Source organism: Alnus glutinosa, chromosome 7 (assembly GCF_958979055.1).
Source record: "Alnus glutinosa chromosome 7, dhAlnGlut1.1, whole genome shotgun sequence".
Classification (NCBI taxonomy): Eukaryota; Viridiplantae; Streptophyta; class Magnoliopsida; order Fagales; family Betulaceae; genus Alnus; species Alnus glutinosa.
In genome coordinates, this window is record NC_084892.1 from 28,028,652 (window position 1) to 28,044,568 (window position 15,917).

The 15,917-nt window shown below is 34.2% G+C and overlaps 2 protein-coding genes across 4 annotated transcripts; both read left to right on the forward strand.

Annotated features, from left to right (window-relative positions):
- Positions 1–400: 400 nt before the first annotated feature.
- On the forward strand, positions 401–6,321 carry LOC133873643 (ERBB-3 BINDING PROTEIN 1-like). 3 transcript variants are annotated; one of them, XM_062311377.1, is made up of 10 exons: positions 401–541; positions 689–809; positions 900–984; positions 1,119–1,268; positions 1,355–1,508; positions 5,105–5,320; positions 5,408–5,544; positions 5,640–5,731; positions 5,835–6,014; positions 6,107–6,321. In XM_062311377.1, the coding sequence occupies exons 2-10, from the start codon at positions 719–721 to the stop codon at positions 6,187–6,189; spliced, it is 1,188 nt and encodes a 395-aa protein (XP_062167361.1). In that variant the 5' UTR covers positions 401–541; positions 689–718; the 3' UTR covers positions 6,190–6,321. The 3 variants fall into 3 exon arrangements, with proteins under 3 accessions (XP_062167361.1, XP_062167363.1, XP_062167362.1); XM_062311379.1 differs by having other exon boundaries at positions 423–541; positions 695–809; XM_062311378.1 differs by having other exon boundaries at positions 436–541; positions 683–809.
- An 8,114-nt stretch (positions 6,322–14,435) lies between these two features.
- On the forward strand, positions 14,436–15,194 carry LOC133873409 (uncharacterized). The gene has a single exon (XM_062311116.1). The coding sequence runs from the start codon at positions 14,436–14,438 to the stop codon at positions 15,192–15,194; it is 759 nt and encodes a 252-aa protein (XP_062167100.1).
- Positions 15,195–15,917: the final 723 nt, after the last annotated feature.

Genomic DNA, 15,917 nt, shown 5'->3' on the forward strand with positions numbered 1-15,917 from the left:
TCTTGAAGATTCTCTTCGAAAGTGTGAAATGAATTGCTGCATTAATAGTATTATTTTGTTGGTCTTTAATGGTTTTGGTTTTTGTATTTATTTTTAAATTTTATTTTATTTAATTATTGCGCTGTTGTAGTTATTTTGTTCATCTTTAAAAAAAAAAAACTTCTTTCATGGCTTACAAAAAAGAAAAAAAGAAAAAAAAAAAAACACTTCTTTGATGATTTACAAAACACCCTTACCTTGGCATTGGACCAACAGTGACTTTCCAAATATGGTATTTGTATTTAAAAAACAGGAAAAAAGGATTAATGCGGCAAATATAGGTCCCATTAATTAAAACGAGCGAGAAATTAAAAAATAAAAATTAAAAATTAAAGCCCTACCACGCGGTATATAATGAAAATCCTATATAAGCTAACGCTGCCTTAAGGTTCGTAACCCTAGCTTCTAGTGAGCCACCTTTCATTTGGTACTCCCTTCCATTTTTTTCTGCTAAACCCTAGCTCCCAAACTAGCTCAACTCCGTCGCCGTCATTTTATCCCGGTAAGTTCTGCTTTTCCTTCGTCGATTTATTTGAGTTTCACACTCTTTGATGCTCTTTGTTTGTGTACCAATTCGATTATTTGCTTTTTCTTTACCTGGCTTTTGATTCCAAGTATATAGATATATTTTTAATTTCATTAGTTTCAGTCGCAGGAGGATATCCGAAGCTCCAAGACGATGTCGGACGATGAAAGAGAGGAGAAGGAGTTGGATCTCACTTCTCCTGAGGTCGTCACCAAATACAAAAGCGCTGCCGAGATCGTTAACAGTACCTCTTCTCTCTCTATATATATATATATGTGAGTGTGTGTGTTCTTTGGTTTTGCTGTACATTGATACCAGAATGGAAAATTTGCAGAGGCTTTGCAGCTTGTGATATCCGAGTGCAAACCAAAGGCTAAGATTGTGGACCTTTGCGAGAAGGGCGATTCGTACATTAGAGAGTAAGTTTTTGTATTTTTTAAAGTCGAGTTTGTGTTGATTATTTGTTCTTGCATTTCAAGGTTGTATTAGCTGTTGCTATTCAATTCTATGTGTAATGGTTTGTGGGTCCTGTTGTTTTTGTGCATATGTGAAGGCAAACTGGCAACATGTACAAGAATGTTAAGAGGAAGATCGAAAGGGGCGTTGCTTTCCCAACTTGCATCTCTGTAAACAACACTGTCTGTCATTTCTCTCCGCTTGCCAGCGACGAGATAGTGTTCGAAGAAGGTGACTTGTTGAAAATGTAAGCTGTTCTTTGTTCAAATATCAACAATATAATAAGTAGAATTCTTGGGCAATGCTGAATATGATGGTTCTTTCTGGACGCAGTGATATGGGTTGCCATATAGATGGATTCATCGCGGTAGTTGCACATACTCATGTTCTTCAGGACGGTGCAGTAACTGGAAGGGCAGCTGATGTTATTGCAGCTGCTAATACGGCTGCAGAAGTTGCTTTGAGGCTCGTAAGGCCGGGAAAAAAGGTAATACATATGTACAGTTTATCTATTGTACTTCTTAGTTATGAAATTTGATTAGGGTTTGCTGAATTAGATTGATGTTTTTTTTTATTGATTTGCTTCGCTGCAATCACATTAATATATATACATGCTTTCACAATCTTTCTCTGGTTATTCGGAGCAGCTTGTGCCATGATGTTGGTTTCTGTGTGCCCTTATGAGTTGCATTACAATAGACGTTAATTTATTGATGTTTGGAATTTTTTATTGATTTGCTTCGCTGTATTCACATGAATATATACATGCTTTCACAACCTTTCTCTGGATATTCGGAGCAGCTTTTGCCATGATATTGGTTTCTGTGTGCCCTTACAAGTTGCATTACAATAGACGTTAATTGAAAAACTTCAAGTGAAGCTTTTGTAGTAGTTGTAGTTTTGGGTCATCAGTTATTCTGCATATAGACTTGTTCTTGGGATGCTAAAGCCTAACAAGGACATTGTTTGAGCAGTTATTCCTTACTGGGTGTATGTGTTGCCACCAATTGAAAAAGAGGAAGAATTCTTGTTGGTACTTATATTTGATTGTGATGCCTCTAGACATCTCTTTTAATGGCAGTTGTATTTGCAATTTAATCAGATTATTTTTCCTTCCTCAAATTTTAAAACTTGAAACAACATATTTCAGCCCTCGTTGTTCCCCTAAATGATGACCTGTAAAAAGCTATGGACATACATCCAAATGAAGCTTTGGTCATAGTTACTCTGATAGGGGAATGCTACATCTCACTAAACTTGAGAAAGCCTGATTCCATTTTCTTGAGATTGGCTATCTGGATTCTTTTTAGCCACTCTGCTTTTACATGACGAAATTGTCCATGTGGCATAATCGTTCTGTTGTGGTTCAACAAGTACTGTCAATTTGAATCTTTTGAAAGTTCCCATGTTGTTGAGGTTCACGAAGGCATCAGCATTTTCTCTCTGCCTTGCTTTCTGCTGTGAAGGCATGTCTTGGTATGGGGTTGTGTGTGTGTGTGAGAGAGAGACAGAGACAGAGACAGAGATTCTCATGCATTTCATAAATTTCATTGTTGAAAGTATCAAACACAGTAACCATAAGATGCTGCCTAAGCATTAAAACTTGAGGCAACTTTGCCGAGGTGATCGATGGCTTGTTGATTTCCTCTTTTCCCTGTTGCCTATATTGTGCTTGCCCATGATTGGTTGCTTTAGGTGGACATATTTTTGTGTTCATACCTATTCCCCTATCTTGGCCAACATCAGTTCATTTGCTAGGACATATTTGAGTAGGTTTTTGAATTTTTGGTTGCTTGGGTTAACTTGGAATCTTAAATGAGAGATATTTATAGTCATATCTTAATTTCATCAGTGAAATAATCAAAGCACATTAACAACAAGATGATGCCTAAGCATTAAAAATCAAGGCAACTTTGCCGAGGTGATCGATGGCTTGTTGATTTCCTCTTTTCCCTGTTGCCTATATTGTGCTTGCCCATGATTGTTTGGTTTAGGTGGACATCTTTTTGTGGTCATCCCTATTCCCCAATCTTGGCCAACATCAGTTCAATTGCTAGGACATATTTGAGTAGGTTTTTGAATTTTTGGTTGCTTGGTCTAGGTTAACATGGAATCTTAAATGAGAGAGATATTCAGAGTCATATCTTAATTTCATCAGTGAAATAATCAAAGCACATTAACGACAAAATGATGCCTAAGCATTAAAAATCAAGGCAACTTTGCCGAGGTGATCATTGGCTTGTTGATTTCCTCTTTTCCCTGTTGCCTATATTGTGCTTGCCCATGCTTGGTTGCTTTAGGTGGACATATTTTTGTGGTCATACCTATTCCCCAATCTTGGCGAACATCAGTTCAATCACTATGACATATTTGAGTAGGTTTTTTAATTTTTGGTTGCTTGCTCTAGGTTAACATGGAGTCTTAAATGAGAGAGATATTCAGAGTCATATCTTAAATTCATCTGTGGAATAATCAAAGCACATTAAGGACAAGATGATGCCTAAGCACTAAAAATCAAGGCAACTTTGCCGAGGTGATCATTGGCTTGTTGATTTCCTCTTTTCCCTGTTGCCTATATTGTGCTTGCCCATGATTGGGTGCTTTAGGTGGACATATTTTTGTGGCCATACCATTTTCCCAGTCACGGCGAACATCTGCTCAATCGCTAGGACATATTAGAGTAGGTGTTTTTGAAGTTTTGGTTGCTTGTTCGAATAAGTTAATATGGAATATTAGATGTCCTTAGGGAAATTTTACTCTTTTCAAACTGATAGTTAACTGTTTTCGAATTGGTAAGTATATACCTTTCAGTAAGGACTGGCAGCTTGCTTTATTTAACATTTGTATTAGAGGATTTTTCTTTCTGACATGATCTCTACATGATGAAGATTCTCATGGGCTATGGATAAACTCCAATGATGCCTATTTTTGTCATAGTTACACTGATAGAGCATCATGTATCTTCTTCCATTCGATTTGCATATTATTATTTTAATCTCTCTCTCTCTCTCTCTCTCTCTCTCTCTCTCTCTCTGCGCCTGTGTTAGTAATGTTTTTCACTGCCTTTTTATCAGCTACAGTGTGTAAGCACTTAAATATGTAGCTTGTCCTAGACTTGTTTTAATTGGAAATAGTAGGTAATTCTTTTAACAGCTCAGTTATTTTGCATTTTAATTGAAAATAGTAGGTAAGTGTCTGAATATATTAAGTATTGTTCTCACATCAGAGTTGGTTCATCTTAAAAGTGGTGGCCTCAGGTGCTATTTTCAAGAAGGTTTATAGAATTAGAATCTTTATGATGTGATCTAGTGTCCCTATATGATGAATACCTATGAAAGCCATGGACCAACATCCAGGTGAGGCTTTTGTCATAGTTACTCTGAATAGGGGCACAATCCATTTTTGGCTTGACACTTCCAAATTACAAACTCAACATCTAATTGTCAAAAATCATATCCTCCGGTATTAGATTCTGTAATGGAAACAGTATAATTCTTTTTGTTAGATATAGTTGGCCTTATCTTCCTTCATCTTCGATGACTTCATTACTGTAGGAAGAATGACAACTTTTGTCCATTTACTAAGAACAATTGCATGGATAAAGGAGAAACCAATATTAGAGGTGCACATTTATAGAATACATAGGCAACTTTACCCATGTGATCAATATCATATTGATTCTCTCCTTTCTATGTTGCCTAGAACTGGCTAAGCTATAGGTTTTTGTTACTGACTTGTTTATTGTCTGTAGATTCATACATTTCTAACCTACATGCTTGTTAAACTTCAATACTTGCATGAATACTTGCGCTTTTATTTTTTGTAACAAAGGTACACAGTCAGGTACATATTTTGTGTTCAATCGATGTATGATTAGTTAGATATAGTACTTAATGTGTGTACACAAGTTTTATGGTCCATATTAACTAATGGAAGCAGAGTGCTATATATGGCTTCCATTCTTGTTCTATCTTTTCTTAATCAAAATTTAGTGATTATTGTTACTATGTTTTTATTAGGAAAAGTGAATTCCTATCTTCTCCTTTTAATCAATTTTCTCACTAAATCTTGGTTCTTTGGCAGAACAAAGATGTAACTGATGCAATTCAGAAGGTTGCTGCTGCTTATGACTGCAAAATTGTTGAAGGTGTTCTTAGCCATCAGCTGAAGCAGTTTGTGATAGATGGTAACAAGGTTGTATTGAGTGTAGCTGGTCCAGAGACAAGAGTTGATGATGCGGAATTTGAGGAGAATGAAGTTTATGCTATTGATATTGTAGCAAGTACAGGTGAAGGCAAGGTAATTGTGGAGTCAATATTAACTTAACATGCCATTTGTACGCACTGTTCTTTTGAGTCCTCAAATTTGTTTTTATGGGAATTGCAGCCTAAGCTGTTGGATGAGAAGCAGACAACTATTTATAAGAGAGCCGTTGACAGGAGCTACCACTTGAAGATGAAAGCATCTAGGTTTATTTTCAGCGAAATAAATCAGAAATTTCCTATCATGCCATTCACAGCTAGGTGTGTTGTGCCTTCACAGAATTTTTTAAAACATTTTGTCTTTTGCCATCTACACTTCAACCTTTCATAGTAAATGTTGAGTTTCTTTACAACAGGGCTCTGGAGGAGAAGAGGGCTCGGCTGGGTTTGGTGGAATGTGTTAATCATGACCTCTTGCAGCCGTATCCTGTTCTTCATGAGAAGCCGGGTAGGAAACTTCTATCTGGGTTATAATAGCAGAACCCTGGTCAGATTCACACATTTGATATTAGTTTTGCTAATTGTGCAACAATGAGTTGTTGGTTTTGCAGGTGATTATGTTGCTCACACCAAATTCACAGTTTTGCTAATGCCAAATGGGTCGGATAGAGTCACATCTCATCCTCTGCAGGAGCTGCAGCCCACAAAGACAATAGATGATCCTGAAATCAAGGCCTGGTTAGCCTTGGGCACGAAGACAAAGAAGAAAGGTGGTGGAAAGAAGAAGAAAGGTAAGCTGGAACATGATATTTGGTAAACTAGAACTATATTATCCTGAGTTATGTAATGGAATTGTTATTTTGTTTGGGATTGTGTATTGCAGGTAAAAAAGGTGACAAAGCTGAGGAGTCAACAGAAGCCGAGCCTATGGATGCAACTACAAATGGCGCCGCTTCCCAAGATTGAGCCTTTTTGTTTTTCTGTTTCATTTTTCAACCCCCTCGTCAATTTTGGTACTTTGTTCAACCCATTGTATCATGTTGGATTGAGTTGGTTTATTATAGTGTTTAGACGTTAATCCTAATCATGTTTCCTGCATATACGCCATTTTATGTATTTTTCAAGTACTCTTGGTTTCTCTGAAAATTTAGAAGCGTAGAATCTAGCTTCGATCAACATCGAGGCATGCTGTGTGACAATCGCTTACTAGAAGTGATAATCGAGGCAGTGTTGTTTTAAAAACAAATTGTAACGGCTCTATCATCAAATAGTATATGTTGAAGTCGGTTTTTATTTTGTATAACACTCCCACTGTAACTTAGCCGGTTCTGTTATGGGGATTACCTCTAACGCCATTAATTATTTAAGTTTCCTTCTAATGTTGGCATCGATAATTCTTCCAATCTAATACGATTTGCTATTTAAAAGCAACGAACGGTGGAGGATTCGCTGAAATAGGAATGGTACATTCGTTAGGGTTAAAGAATTAGATTATTGGACATAAAGTTTAGTCATTTTATCCAACAAAGCAAAGGAGATTAAAGAATCGTAAGTTTTTTAAATTTCAATTAAATGAGAAAAGCTGAAATTTTGCTTGAAGACATGGTAGCTAGAAAAAATCTGGACTTGCCGTAATAAAAACGCTACATCATCTTGTTTACAACCAAAGTATTATCTCTACGTCTTCACTAAACAATATAGAATATCAAAATTTTGTCAACCAACTCGACAGATAAGATTGCGAGAAGCTTGGTGAGCCCACTAGCATTAATAAAGGAAGATTGCTTTAGTTCTTATCTCAACAAGCTTTGTGAGCCATTTGTAAAAAAATGGAGAATCTGCCCCATAGCACCAATAGAGGAAGTTTGCTTTAGTTAAAAAGACAAAGAAGGACTATATTTAAAGAATTCTTATAAAGTTATAATAGAATCCTCAACTATTTTATATTAGTTGATTACAAAGAAGTTAGATGCACTTTTTTTTACATAAGAGTGAAAGACAAATGGTCCACCAAGCTTCTTTGTTTATGTTAGCCGGCAGATTCTCTGCTTTTTACAAATGGTTCATTAAGCTTTTTGCATGCTTTATCTTATCCTTCTAGTTGGTTGACAAGATTATGATATCTTATGCCGTCTAGTAAAGGCGTATAGATAAGGCTTTCATTGTAATCAAGATGACGTAGTGTTTCTATGTCATTTACTAATAAAGACAAATCGTGCGACAAGTCAAGATTTTTTCTAGTTGCTGTTTCTTCAAGCAAATCTTTAAACTGGTAATTTAATATGCACTGAGTGTATAATTAATTGGAATTTCAGTAACAAACAACATTTTTACCATCATTTTTACCATATGTTACCATAAACTTGTCGATGGTTGATTTTTAATCTCATTTTCTTTATCGAACATAATGATGTGATTCTGCATGGTTAGGGCCTAGGGGTGTGGTAACAGAAATGAAAACTAAGCTTTCTGCATTCTGCCTCGATTATTGTCGGAGAGTCAAAGTGACCTCTTACTTTTTTCAACTCATGTGTGGTCGATCACCCCCAATTTTTTTTTAGTCGTTTTTCTTGTCTTTTTTTTTTTTAAAAAAAAGATTCTTTTAGAGATATTTTTGGAAGAATTGCTCTTAAAAATTCACGTGTCGCACATGGGTCTATTTTCATTAAAAAGGACAGACTTAAGTAACAAAATGACTACATTGCAAAATTAAAAAACTTGGTTGAAATGCATTACAAATTTTTTTTTTTTTTTAAAAAAGGCAATAAAGGGGTAAATTGTAATTTTTCCTATATTATATAATGAAAGAGAAAGATGAATGGAAAGAACAAAATTGCAATCTCCTCCTGACATCAAAAGGCCACACTCATCTAGACATGGGTTTCGTAGCAAATCAATCACCATCAAGTATAACATGGACATGGTGGCTTGAAAAATCAATTGACAAAGAGAGCGATAGAACGAAGGGATGGAATTGGTTCGGAACGAAATCAACCAATAGGATACTCTTTGATCAACCAACAAGATAAACCCACTTTAACATCAAATTGAATTGAGCCGTTTGATCAACTAAGGGTGTGTTTAGTAAGTAGTTCTGTTGTGAAATATTTGTTTGAATAGTAATAAGAAATGATTGATGTGATATAAAATTTAATAATGTTTTATAAAAAAATGAAAAGGTTTTATTTTATAGTAGGTTTTTTAATTTGAATAATAATAAAAAATTATTGATGTGATATAAAAAGTATTAAAAAATTATAATGTTTTTTATTTGATTTTTTTAAGAGAAGTGAAAAACAAATAGTAGGAGAGTTAGAAAAGTTTGCCAAACAACCTTTAAATTTCTCGTTGGATGCAAGCTAGAGTGCCTTTGAATCATTGGGAGGGAAACACCTTCTTTTCTAAAATGAAGTGAATATATTGGTGAGATTTTGAGATTTGAGAGTTCGCCAGAATTTTTGATTCGTTTGAGAAGACGAGTCAATTTTGCGAGATTTCAAGCGACAGAGAAACAACAGTCAAGATTGAATATGAAGATCAGACTCTTGAATGAAAGACGCGTGTCTAGACGTTATATTAAAATTCAGTCGAAGCATTTAATTCCAGGATTAGGATCTTCTCAAATTTTTTAAACATTTAAAACTTTCAAATTGTTAAATCTTAGCCATTCTTTACATTTAACGGTTCACATTTATTGTTGTAAACAATTTTCAAATTGTTAAACATTTATTGATACCACTTTTTATTTATAGCATTTATTTTATATGGACATTTAACACATTATGAATCATTAAATGTAAAGCTTGACCAAAATTTCACAATTTGAAAATTTCAAATATTTAAAAAATTTGAAAGATAATAATCCTTAATTCCACCACCTTCACATCTGAAATCAATTAACGAAGCACGTGTGATAGCGCGAATCGTGGAAGCGAGATTGCGTGAATCAAGGACGCGTTTTTTGCAACTCGCAGAACACAACCGTTACATTTGATTTCCTCACCTAATTCTCTGAAACGTATTAATAAAAGATGCGTGAACGAAGGACGCATTTTCAGCAACGTACAAATCGTATCCGTCGAATTAAAAGTAATGGTCCGTTTGGATTTGCAATTTCAAAAAATTCGATTTAAAAATAGCAATTTAAAAATGTGTGATTTAAGAAAGGTGATTTTTAAAAACGCAATTAAGCGTTTGGCAAAATCGCAGTTTGGCCTTTAAAATCGCAGATTAGCCTTTTAAAATATTGTGTTTTCAAAAAAACATCTCATTACCTGCGATTTGAATAAGCATTTTTCTACGTTTTCAAATCTCAATTTTTTAAAAACGCAGTTTCCAAACGGTTCATTTTCTATGATTTGGTTTAAAATCGAGTGTTTTTTTTACGAAATCGCAATCTCAAACTCACCCTAAGTAAGTTTAATACCTGACCGGGCGATGCATTACATCAAAATTAAAATCCCCTTGTTTTTAACGACAAAAAATCGCAACCGTTGAATTAAAATAAAGTTTAAAGACCTGCGGCTTTGATTTTTCATCCTACCAGGGGTAAAATGGGAAGTGAAAATAAGAGAACAAACAAGCAAGCTTGTCAACACGCTCAAACCAAAAGACAGGCCATCTACCAAAAAGCCTGGGCACTAGGCACTGGACAGTCTTCGTACAACATGCACGAGGAACTTGGGGGAGGGAGAAAATGGAATTTCAAATGGGACAATATTTTTAGGGAAGTGCTTGCCTTACAACCCCCACCCAACTCTCACACAACCCCCACTCACATGTGTGTGGGACCCACGTGCATGCGACCCACACACATGTGAGTGGGAGTTGGGTGAGGGTTGTGAGTGTATCATCTCCCATATTTTTATTTGACTTTTTGTGATATAGATCGCTTTTCGGGACCGACTTTCAAGGCTTGAGTTGGCCTTTAAACGTTCAAGGCATGAGTTGGCTTTCCCCTTTTAAGGATGGAAATTCAAAGATATTTTTTTTATTATTATTATTATTTGTTTTTTAGTGTAATCAACGGCTACCGAAGTATTTTTAGTGTTTTGTTGTGTTTAAGAGCATCTAGAGTGTGCTGGGCACTGAACAGTCTTCATACAACATGCACGAGGAACTTGGGGGAGGGAGAAAATGGAATTTCAAATGGGACAATAGTTTTAGGGAAATGCTTGCCTTACAACCCCTACCCAACTCTCACACAACCCCCACTCACATGTGTGTGGGACTCACGTGCATGGGACCCACAAACATGTGAGTGGGAGTTGGGTGAGGGTTGTGAGTGTATCATCTCCCATATTTTTATTTGACTTTTTGTGATATAGATTGCTTTTCGGGACCGACTTTCAAGGCTTGAGTTGGCCTTTAAACGTTCAAGGCATGAGTTGGCTTTCCCCTTTTAAGGATGGAAATTCAAAGATATTTATTATTATTATTATTATTATTATTTGTTTTTTAGTGTAATCAACGGCTACCGAAGTATTTTTAGTGTTTTGTTGTGTTTAAGAGCATCTAGAGTGTATTCTCTATTTTAAAATTTTTACAAAAATTTGGTAAAAAATTTTAAAAAGTTCCCTTCAACAAATTCGCTATAATTTTATTTTTTAGTTTTTATCAAAATTTTACTTCAAATTTGGTTCAAAAATTTCATGAGTTAATGAATATTTTATCATTTATCTCTCTTCGTACTTCATTTTTTACTTTTTTTCTTTCCTCATTTATTAGTAGTAGTTGCTTAAAATTAATATTTAGTTGAAATATATAAATATTTGAAGAGTTTGATGTATGAAAATTGTTAAAAGTGATAGATAAAATAACAAAAGTACATTGTTTAACTAAAATTTAGAAGAAAAAAAATTAGAGAGCTCACTAGGGATACTCTACCACTACTTGATGCATTGCTGCAGTTGAAATTTTTTTTTTTAAAAAAAATATTACAACATATTTGGTATATGGTAATATATATAAATTGGGAAAAAAATAATCTAAATCATAATAATTCTCCATAAATTTTTTTTGTTGAAATAATTCTCCACCAAATATTTGTTATGTTATTTTAGTGGTTTTAATTTTATTTTTTAAAAAAATGTAAAATTCAAACTATTCCGTACAATATACAAATAATTCAAAAATCTTTGAAAGAGATCAAAATAACAATTTAGTCCTAGACTTCGATGGGAATGCTCACTAATTAACCAAGTTTTACCTGGCGAATCCCTCCCTAATATGGATATATAGCTAAAAAAAAACAAACCAAATTCTGCAAGTCAAATATATGTTAAATCATTGATGGTATCGAATTCTCACTTAATGACTATTGGTTATACTTTTAAAATTAAAAGTCTGAAATATAACAATGAAGGCATACTTTTCTTGTTTTGCTCGTTCAATGTAGTAAGCAGGAACATGTCATTATTAAATCTAGAAAGAAAACACTCCAATATATATATAAACCAACGTTTGCTTATGCATATCCGATTATTTTTTTATTAGCTCTTCTCTAAGTTACTTTAATACATATTTTAGAGCATCTCCAGCATTGCTTAAGATTCAAATAAGATCATGCTTGTGAATAGTGGTCTCCATTCACTCCCAACCTCCATCCTAAAATTCCAAATGAACTAAGCAATAGCCTCAACCACCTATTAGAAATGTCCAGTTTTATAAATCAAAAGTAATATGACCAATAAACCACTTAATTTTTCCAACTTGGTTTTAGTTTTAATTCGTAGCTATTGGGACACGTGTTTTTTATGTCCAATTTTAAGACACATGTTGGTGCAAACGCTCCATGTATTGTAGACCATTGATTAAATGTGTGTTGTGTTTGGCTCTAGACATTGGAGATCGACACAAGTACACAACCTAATGTAAAATATTTGATGAAATGATTAAATTTATTTTTTCCTATCAGCTCAAACTTCTAGGACAAGTAGTTATTTAATATGTTATCAAAACAGATGTATTGACACTACAAAAAAATTTGTATTTAGCCACTTTCATCTTGCCACGTGTATGGGGCACATACACGTGGCAAACTGTTAACCACGTGTTAAACTGTTAACCACGTGTAAATGGCCATATCTTTATCATGTACTTTGCAAAAAAAATGTTCTCATGAGTCACGATTGTCGGTTCACCATCATTGGAATTATTTCTATTTACAATCGGTTGGTTAAAATTAACAATTACAACAATCCATTCCTTTATTTTCATTTCTAAACAAAAATTAAATTTCAAAATATTTTTTTTTTTTTTCACTTTTTATATCACCTTGATAAATTTTTATTTTTTTAAATAAAACAATTCACTATAAAACACAATTTTTTTTACTTTTTTATATAAATTATTTATATTTAACATCAATCGCATCTTAATACTACTTACAAAAAAAAAAAAAAAAAAATCAAAGTCTTTACCAAAAACACATAATTTATGAGTTTTGAGCGGTTAGTTTGTAATCCTTTTATAACGAAACTTAATTAGTCAACTAGCTATACATTTGATTTATCAAGAGGACGTTTGGGTGTTCAATGGTCAAATGTATGTCTGTTGGGAAATGTAAGAGGGACGCGTGTCATCAACGGATTGAAAAGAGAGAAAGACGGAAAAGCGTGATAATGAAAATTTGTTGAACGGGTCAAAAAAGTGAGTTTAGAACATTCATAATAGCTTCCAACCATTTTCGGATTTTTCTAGGGAACAAAATCATTTTTCTCCTCCTAAAAAAAAGCACTTTACGGCTGCTTTCCTTCAATTTTTTTTTGTTTTTTTGTTTTTTGTTTTTTTATATTTTTCTTGAAATTAAAAGTAAAAAAAATAAGATAAAATATGAAAGAGATAATATATTTTAATTTTTACCTTTACTTTAATTAAAAGTAGGAAATATAAATAAAGTACGAGAGATATAATATATTTTGTGAATAAACAATTAAATGGGAAGTGAATATTGGGAATCACTATTCACTTCCTAAGGAAACGAAAATTTTAGGGAAACCGCTGTGAAAGGATTTTTGTAATTTTCTTGAAATTTTTCATAAAATTTAAGAAACATACCCATTTTTAAAGAAGCTGCTGTCAATGCTCTTTGACATAAAGGCTCTTCCATGCTGCTAAGTGGTTCCAGCATCCTAGTACTGCCAAATGGTGCGTTTGAGTATTAGATTTTTGAAATTAGAATTCAATTCTTATTTGATGCACGAATTTCGAAGTTTAACTTTTAAAAAAAAGTTGAATAAAATATGATTTATTTATAAAATGTTAAATAAAATATAATTTATTTTTTAAAATGTTGAATAAAATATAATTTATTTATTTTTAAAAATAAATTAAATATATATATATATATATATATATATATATATATATATATATATATATATATATATATATATATTTTTTTTTTTTTAAAAAACAAAATCAAAATCATATTTATTTTTTAGAATTATGTTACAAAACAAACCGTAATCTTTTCCTTTGATACGATTGGAAATATTTCTGACACGCGCGAAGACATTTATGCATGAAGAGGCTTTTGCGGATGAATTATTTCAACAAGGACGGTCAGCTGCATGCCTGCATGTATGGAAGAGACAGATAAGGATGGTCAACCGTAAAAATCAAAAAGAAAATGCATGGCAGAATGGAGGGTCACGGGCATAGCTGCTCTTTTGATTTCTCTTTTGGTTTACAAACTATAATAGTGTGTATGTAAAATGCATGTCAAATTAATACACCCCCAAGGGCCCAAAGTGTTTGCTACAGGTGGAAAGCTTCAACCACGGATCTATAATCTAAACCAATCGGCAAACACAATTAGTCCAATTTGTTTTAACAGTTGACGAGAGCAAAATCTACTATATATCCACATTCCATTAAGTTCTTCCTAAAAACAATGCTTTTTATCACAACTATAATAAGACACTTATAGAGACCATCGACCGATAGGTGTATGGATTGATTTTCAGCATCTTCTAGAAGGTCTCCAAGACGGTTATGCTGAGCTGGATTGTATATTATGTATTTTTTGTTAGAGTAAGCAGTACATTATAGATTCGTTCGGTTATTCTTCTGTTAGCTTTTTTTTATACTGTAAGCACCCAGTGCATGAGATCAATCGAGAATTCTTTTTCTCTCCATCTTTTATGCTATGTTTTTCCTTCTTCTACAATTCTTGTTATGGTATCAGAGCTCTTCTGAAAGAATTTTTCATGTCTTCTTCAAGTTTTACTATTGACGACTCTTCTCCCTATCATCTCCATCATGGAGATAGTCCAGGGACTGTCCTTGTTTCTCAACCTCTTGATGGTGATAATTACCACACATGGAGTCGTTTTATGGTGATGGCCCTCACCGCTAAGAATAAACTTAGCTTCTTAAACGGTTCATTGAGTAAGCCATCCGATGAGTCAGGTGCTAAATGCCATGCCTGGATTCGTTGTAATACGATGGTTACCTCATGGATCCGAAACTCGGTTTCTAAAGATATTGTTGCTAGTGTTATCTATATTGATAATGCTGCAGATGTCTGGATCAATCTCAAAGAACGCTTCCCACAAAAGAACTGGCCTAGGATCTACCAGATACAGAAATCCATATCTGCTATTTCCCAGGATGATCTTTCCGTCGGTGTATACTTTACTAAGATCAAAGCACTCTGGGATGAGCTCAGTAATTATCGTCCTTTTCCTTATTGTTCTTGTGGGTCAATGAAAACTATTCATGACTATTTTCATCATGAATACGTTTTTCAATTTTTAATGGGATTGAATGATACGTTCTCCCATATTCGTGGACAGATTCTATTAATCGACCCCTTACCTCAAATTAATAAGGTTTTTGCCTTAGTGCTTCGAGAAGAACGTCAACGTGAGGCCTCTGCGTCTGTTGGTTATTTTGCTCATAATCCTGCTGCCATGATGAGTAAAACTGCTTCTTCTTCACCTCAATCTTGCTCTAGCAAGCCATAGGGTCTGCGCAAAGAAAATCCAACTTCCAACCATTGTGGAATCATTGGGCACACGATGGAAAAGTGTTATCACCTACACGGTTACCCGCCAGGCTTTAAGTTCACCCGAAACAAAAGGAGGTTCTCATTCGGCCAACAATGTTCAGGACTCAAACCAATAGCCGGTTCCTCACATTTCCATCACACATGAGCAATGTCAACAGCTGCTAGCTCTCATCAAACCCGCTTCCTCTGATCCTTCACCTGCTGTTCATCAAGTAGGTAGTTCCTCTCACCAGGATCATCTTTTCTCAAAGGTGACAGGTATATTTCTTTCCTCTGCATTGAATAAAAGACATTCTGTTTTTTATTCATCTTCAACTTTCACTGTTGCATCAAAATATCATCGTAAACAGTCTTGGATCATCGACACAAGTGCCACTGACTATATGGTCAGTTCCATCCACCATTTTACAACTATCACTACAGTTGTATCTTCACACGTCAAAGTACCCAATGGCCAATTTGCTTTGGTCACGCATATTGGCACCGTTAAATTTTCAGATTCCTTAATTTTAACTGACGTCCTTTGTGTCCCTTCTTTCTCTTTCAATCTTATCTCTGCTAGCAAATTTATCAAATCCATTAATTGTTGTCTTATTTTTATTCATAAATCTTGTTTTGTGCAGAATCTGACCAGCTGGGAGATGATTGGAGTGGGTGGAGAGAAGGATGGTTTGTTTTA

Excerpts from the sequence above, each read along its gene's own strand:
- LOC133873643 (XM_062311377.1), top strand. The coding sequence starts at position 719 with ATGTCGGACGATGAAAGAGAGGAGAAGGAGTTGGATCTCACTTCTCCT. Across the intron at positions 810-899 it reads CGCTGCCGAGATCGTTAACA|AGGCTTTGCAGCTTGTGATA; the intron begins GTACCTCTTCTC and ends GAAAATTTGCAG. Across the intron at positions 5,545-5,639 it reads ATCATGCCATTCACAGCTAG|GGCTCTGGAGGAGAAGAGGG; the intron begins GTGTGTTGTGCC and ends TCTTTACAACAG.
- LOC133873409 (XM_062311116.1), top strand. The coding sequence starts at position 14,436 with ATGTCTTCTTCAAGTTTTACTATTGACGACTCTTCTCCCTATCATCTC.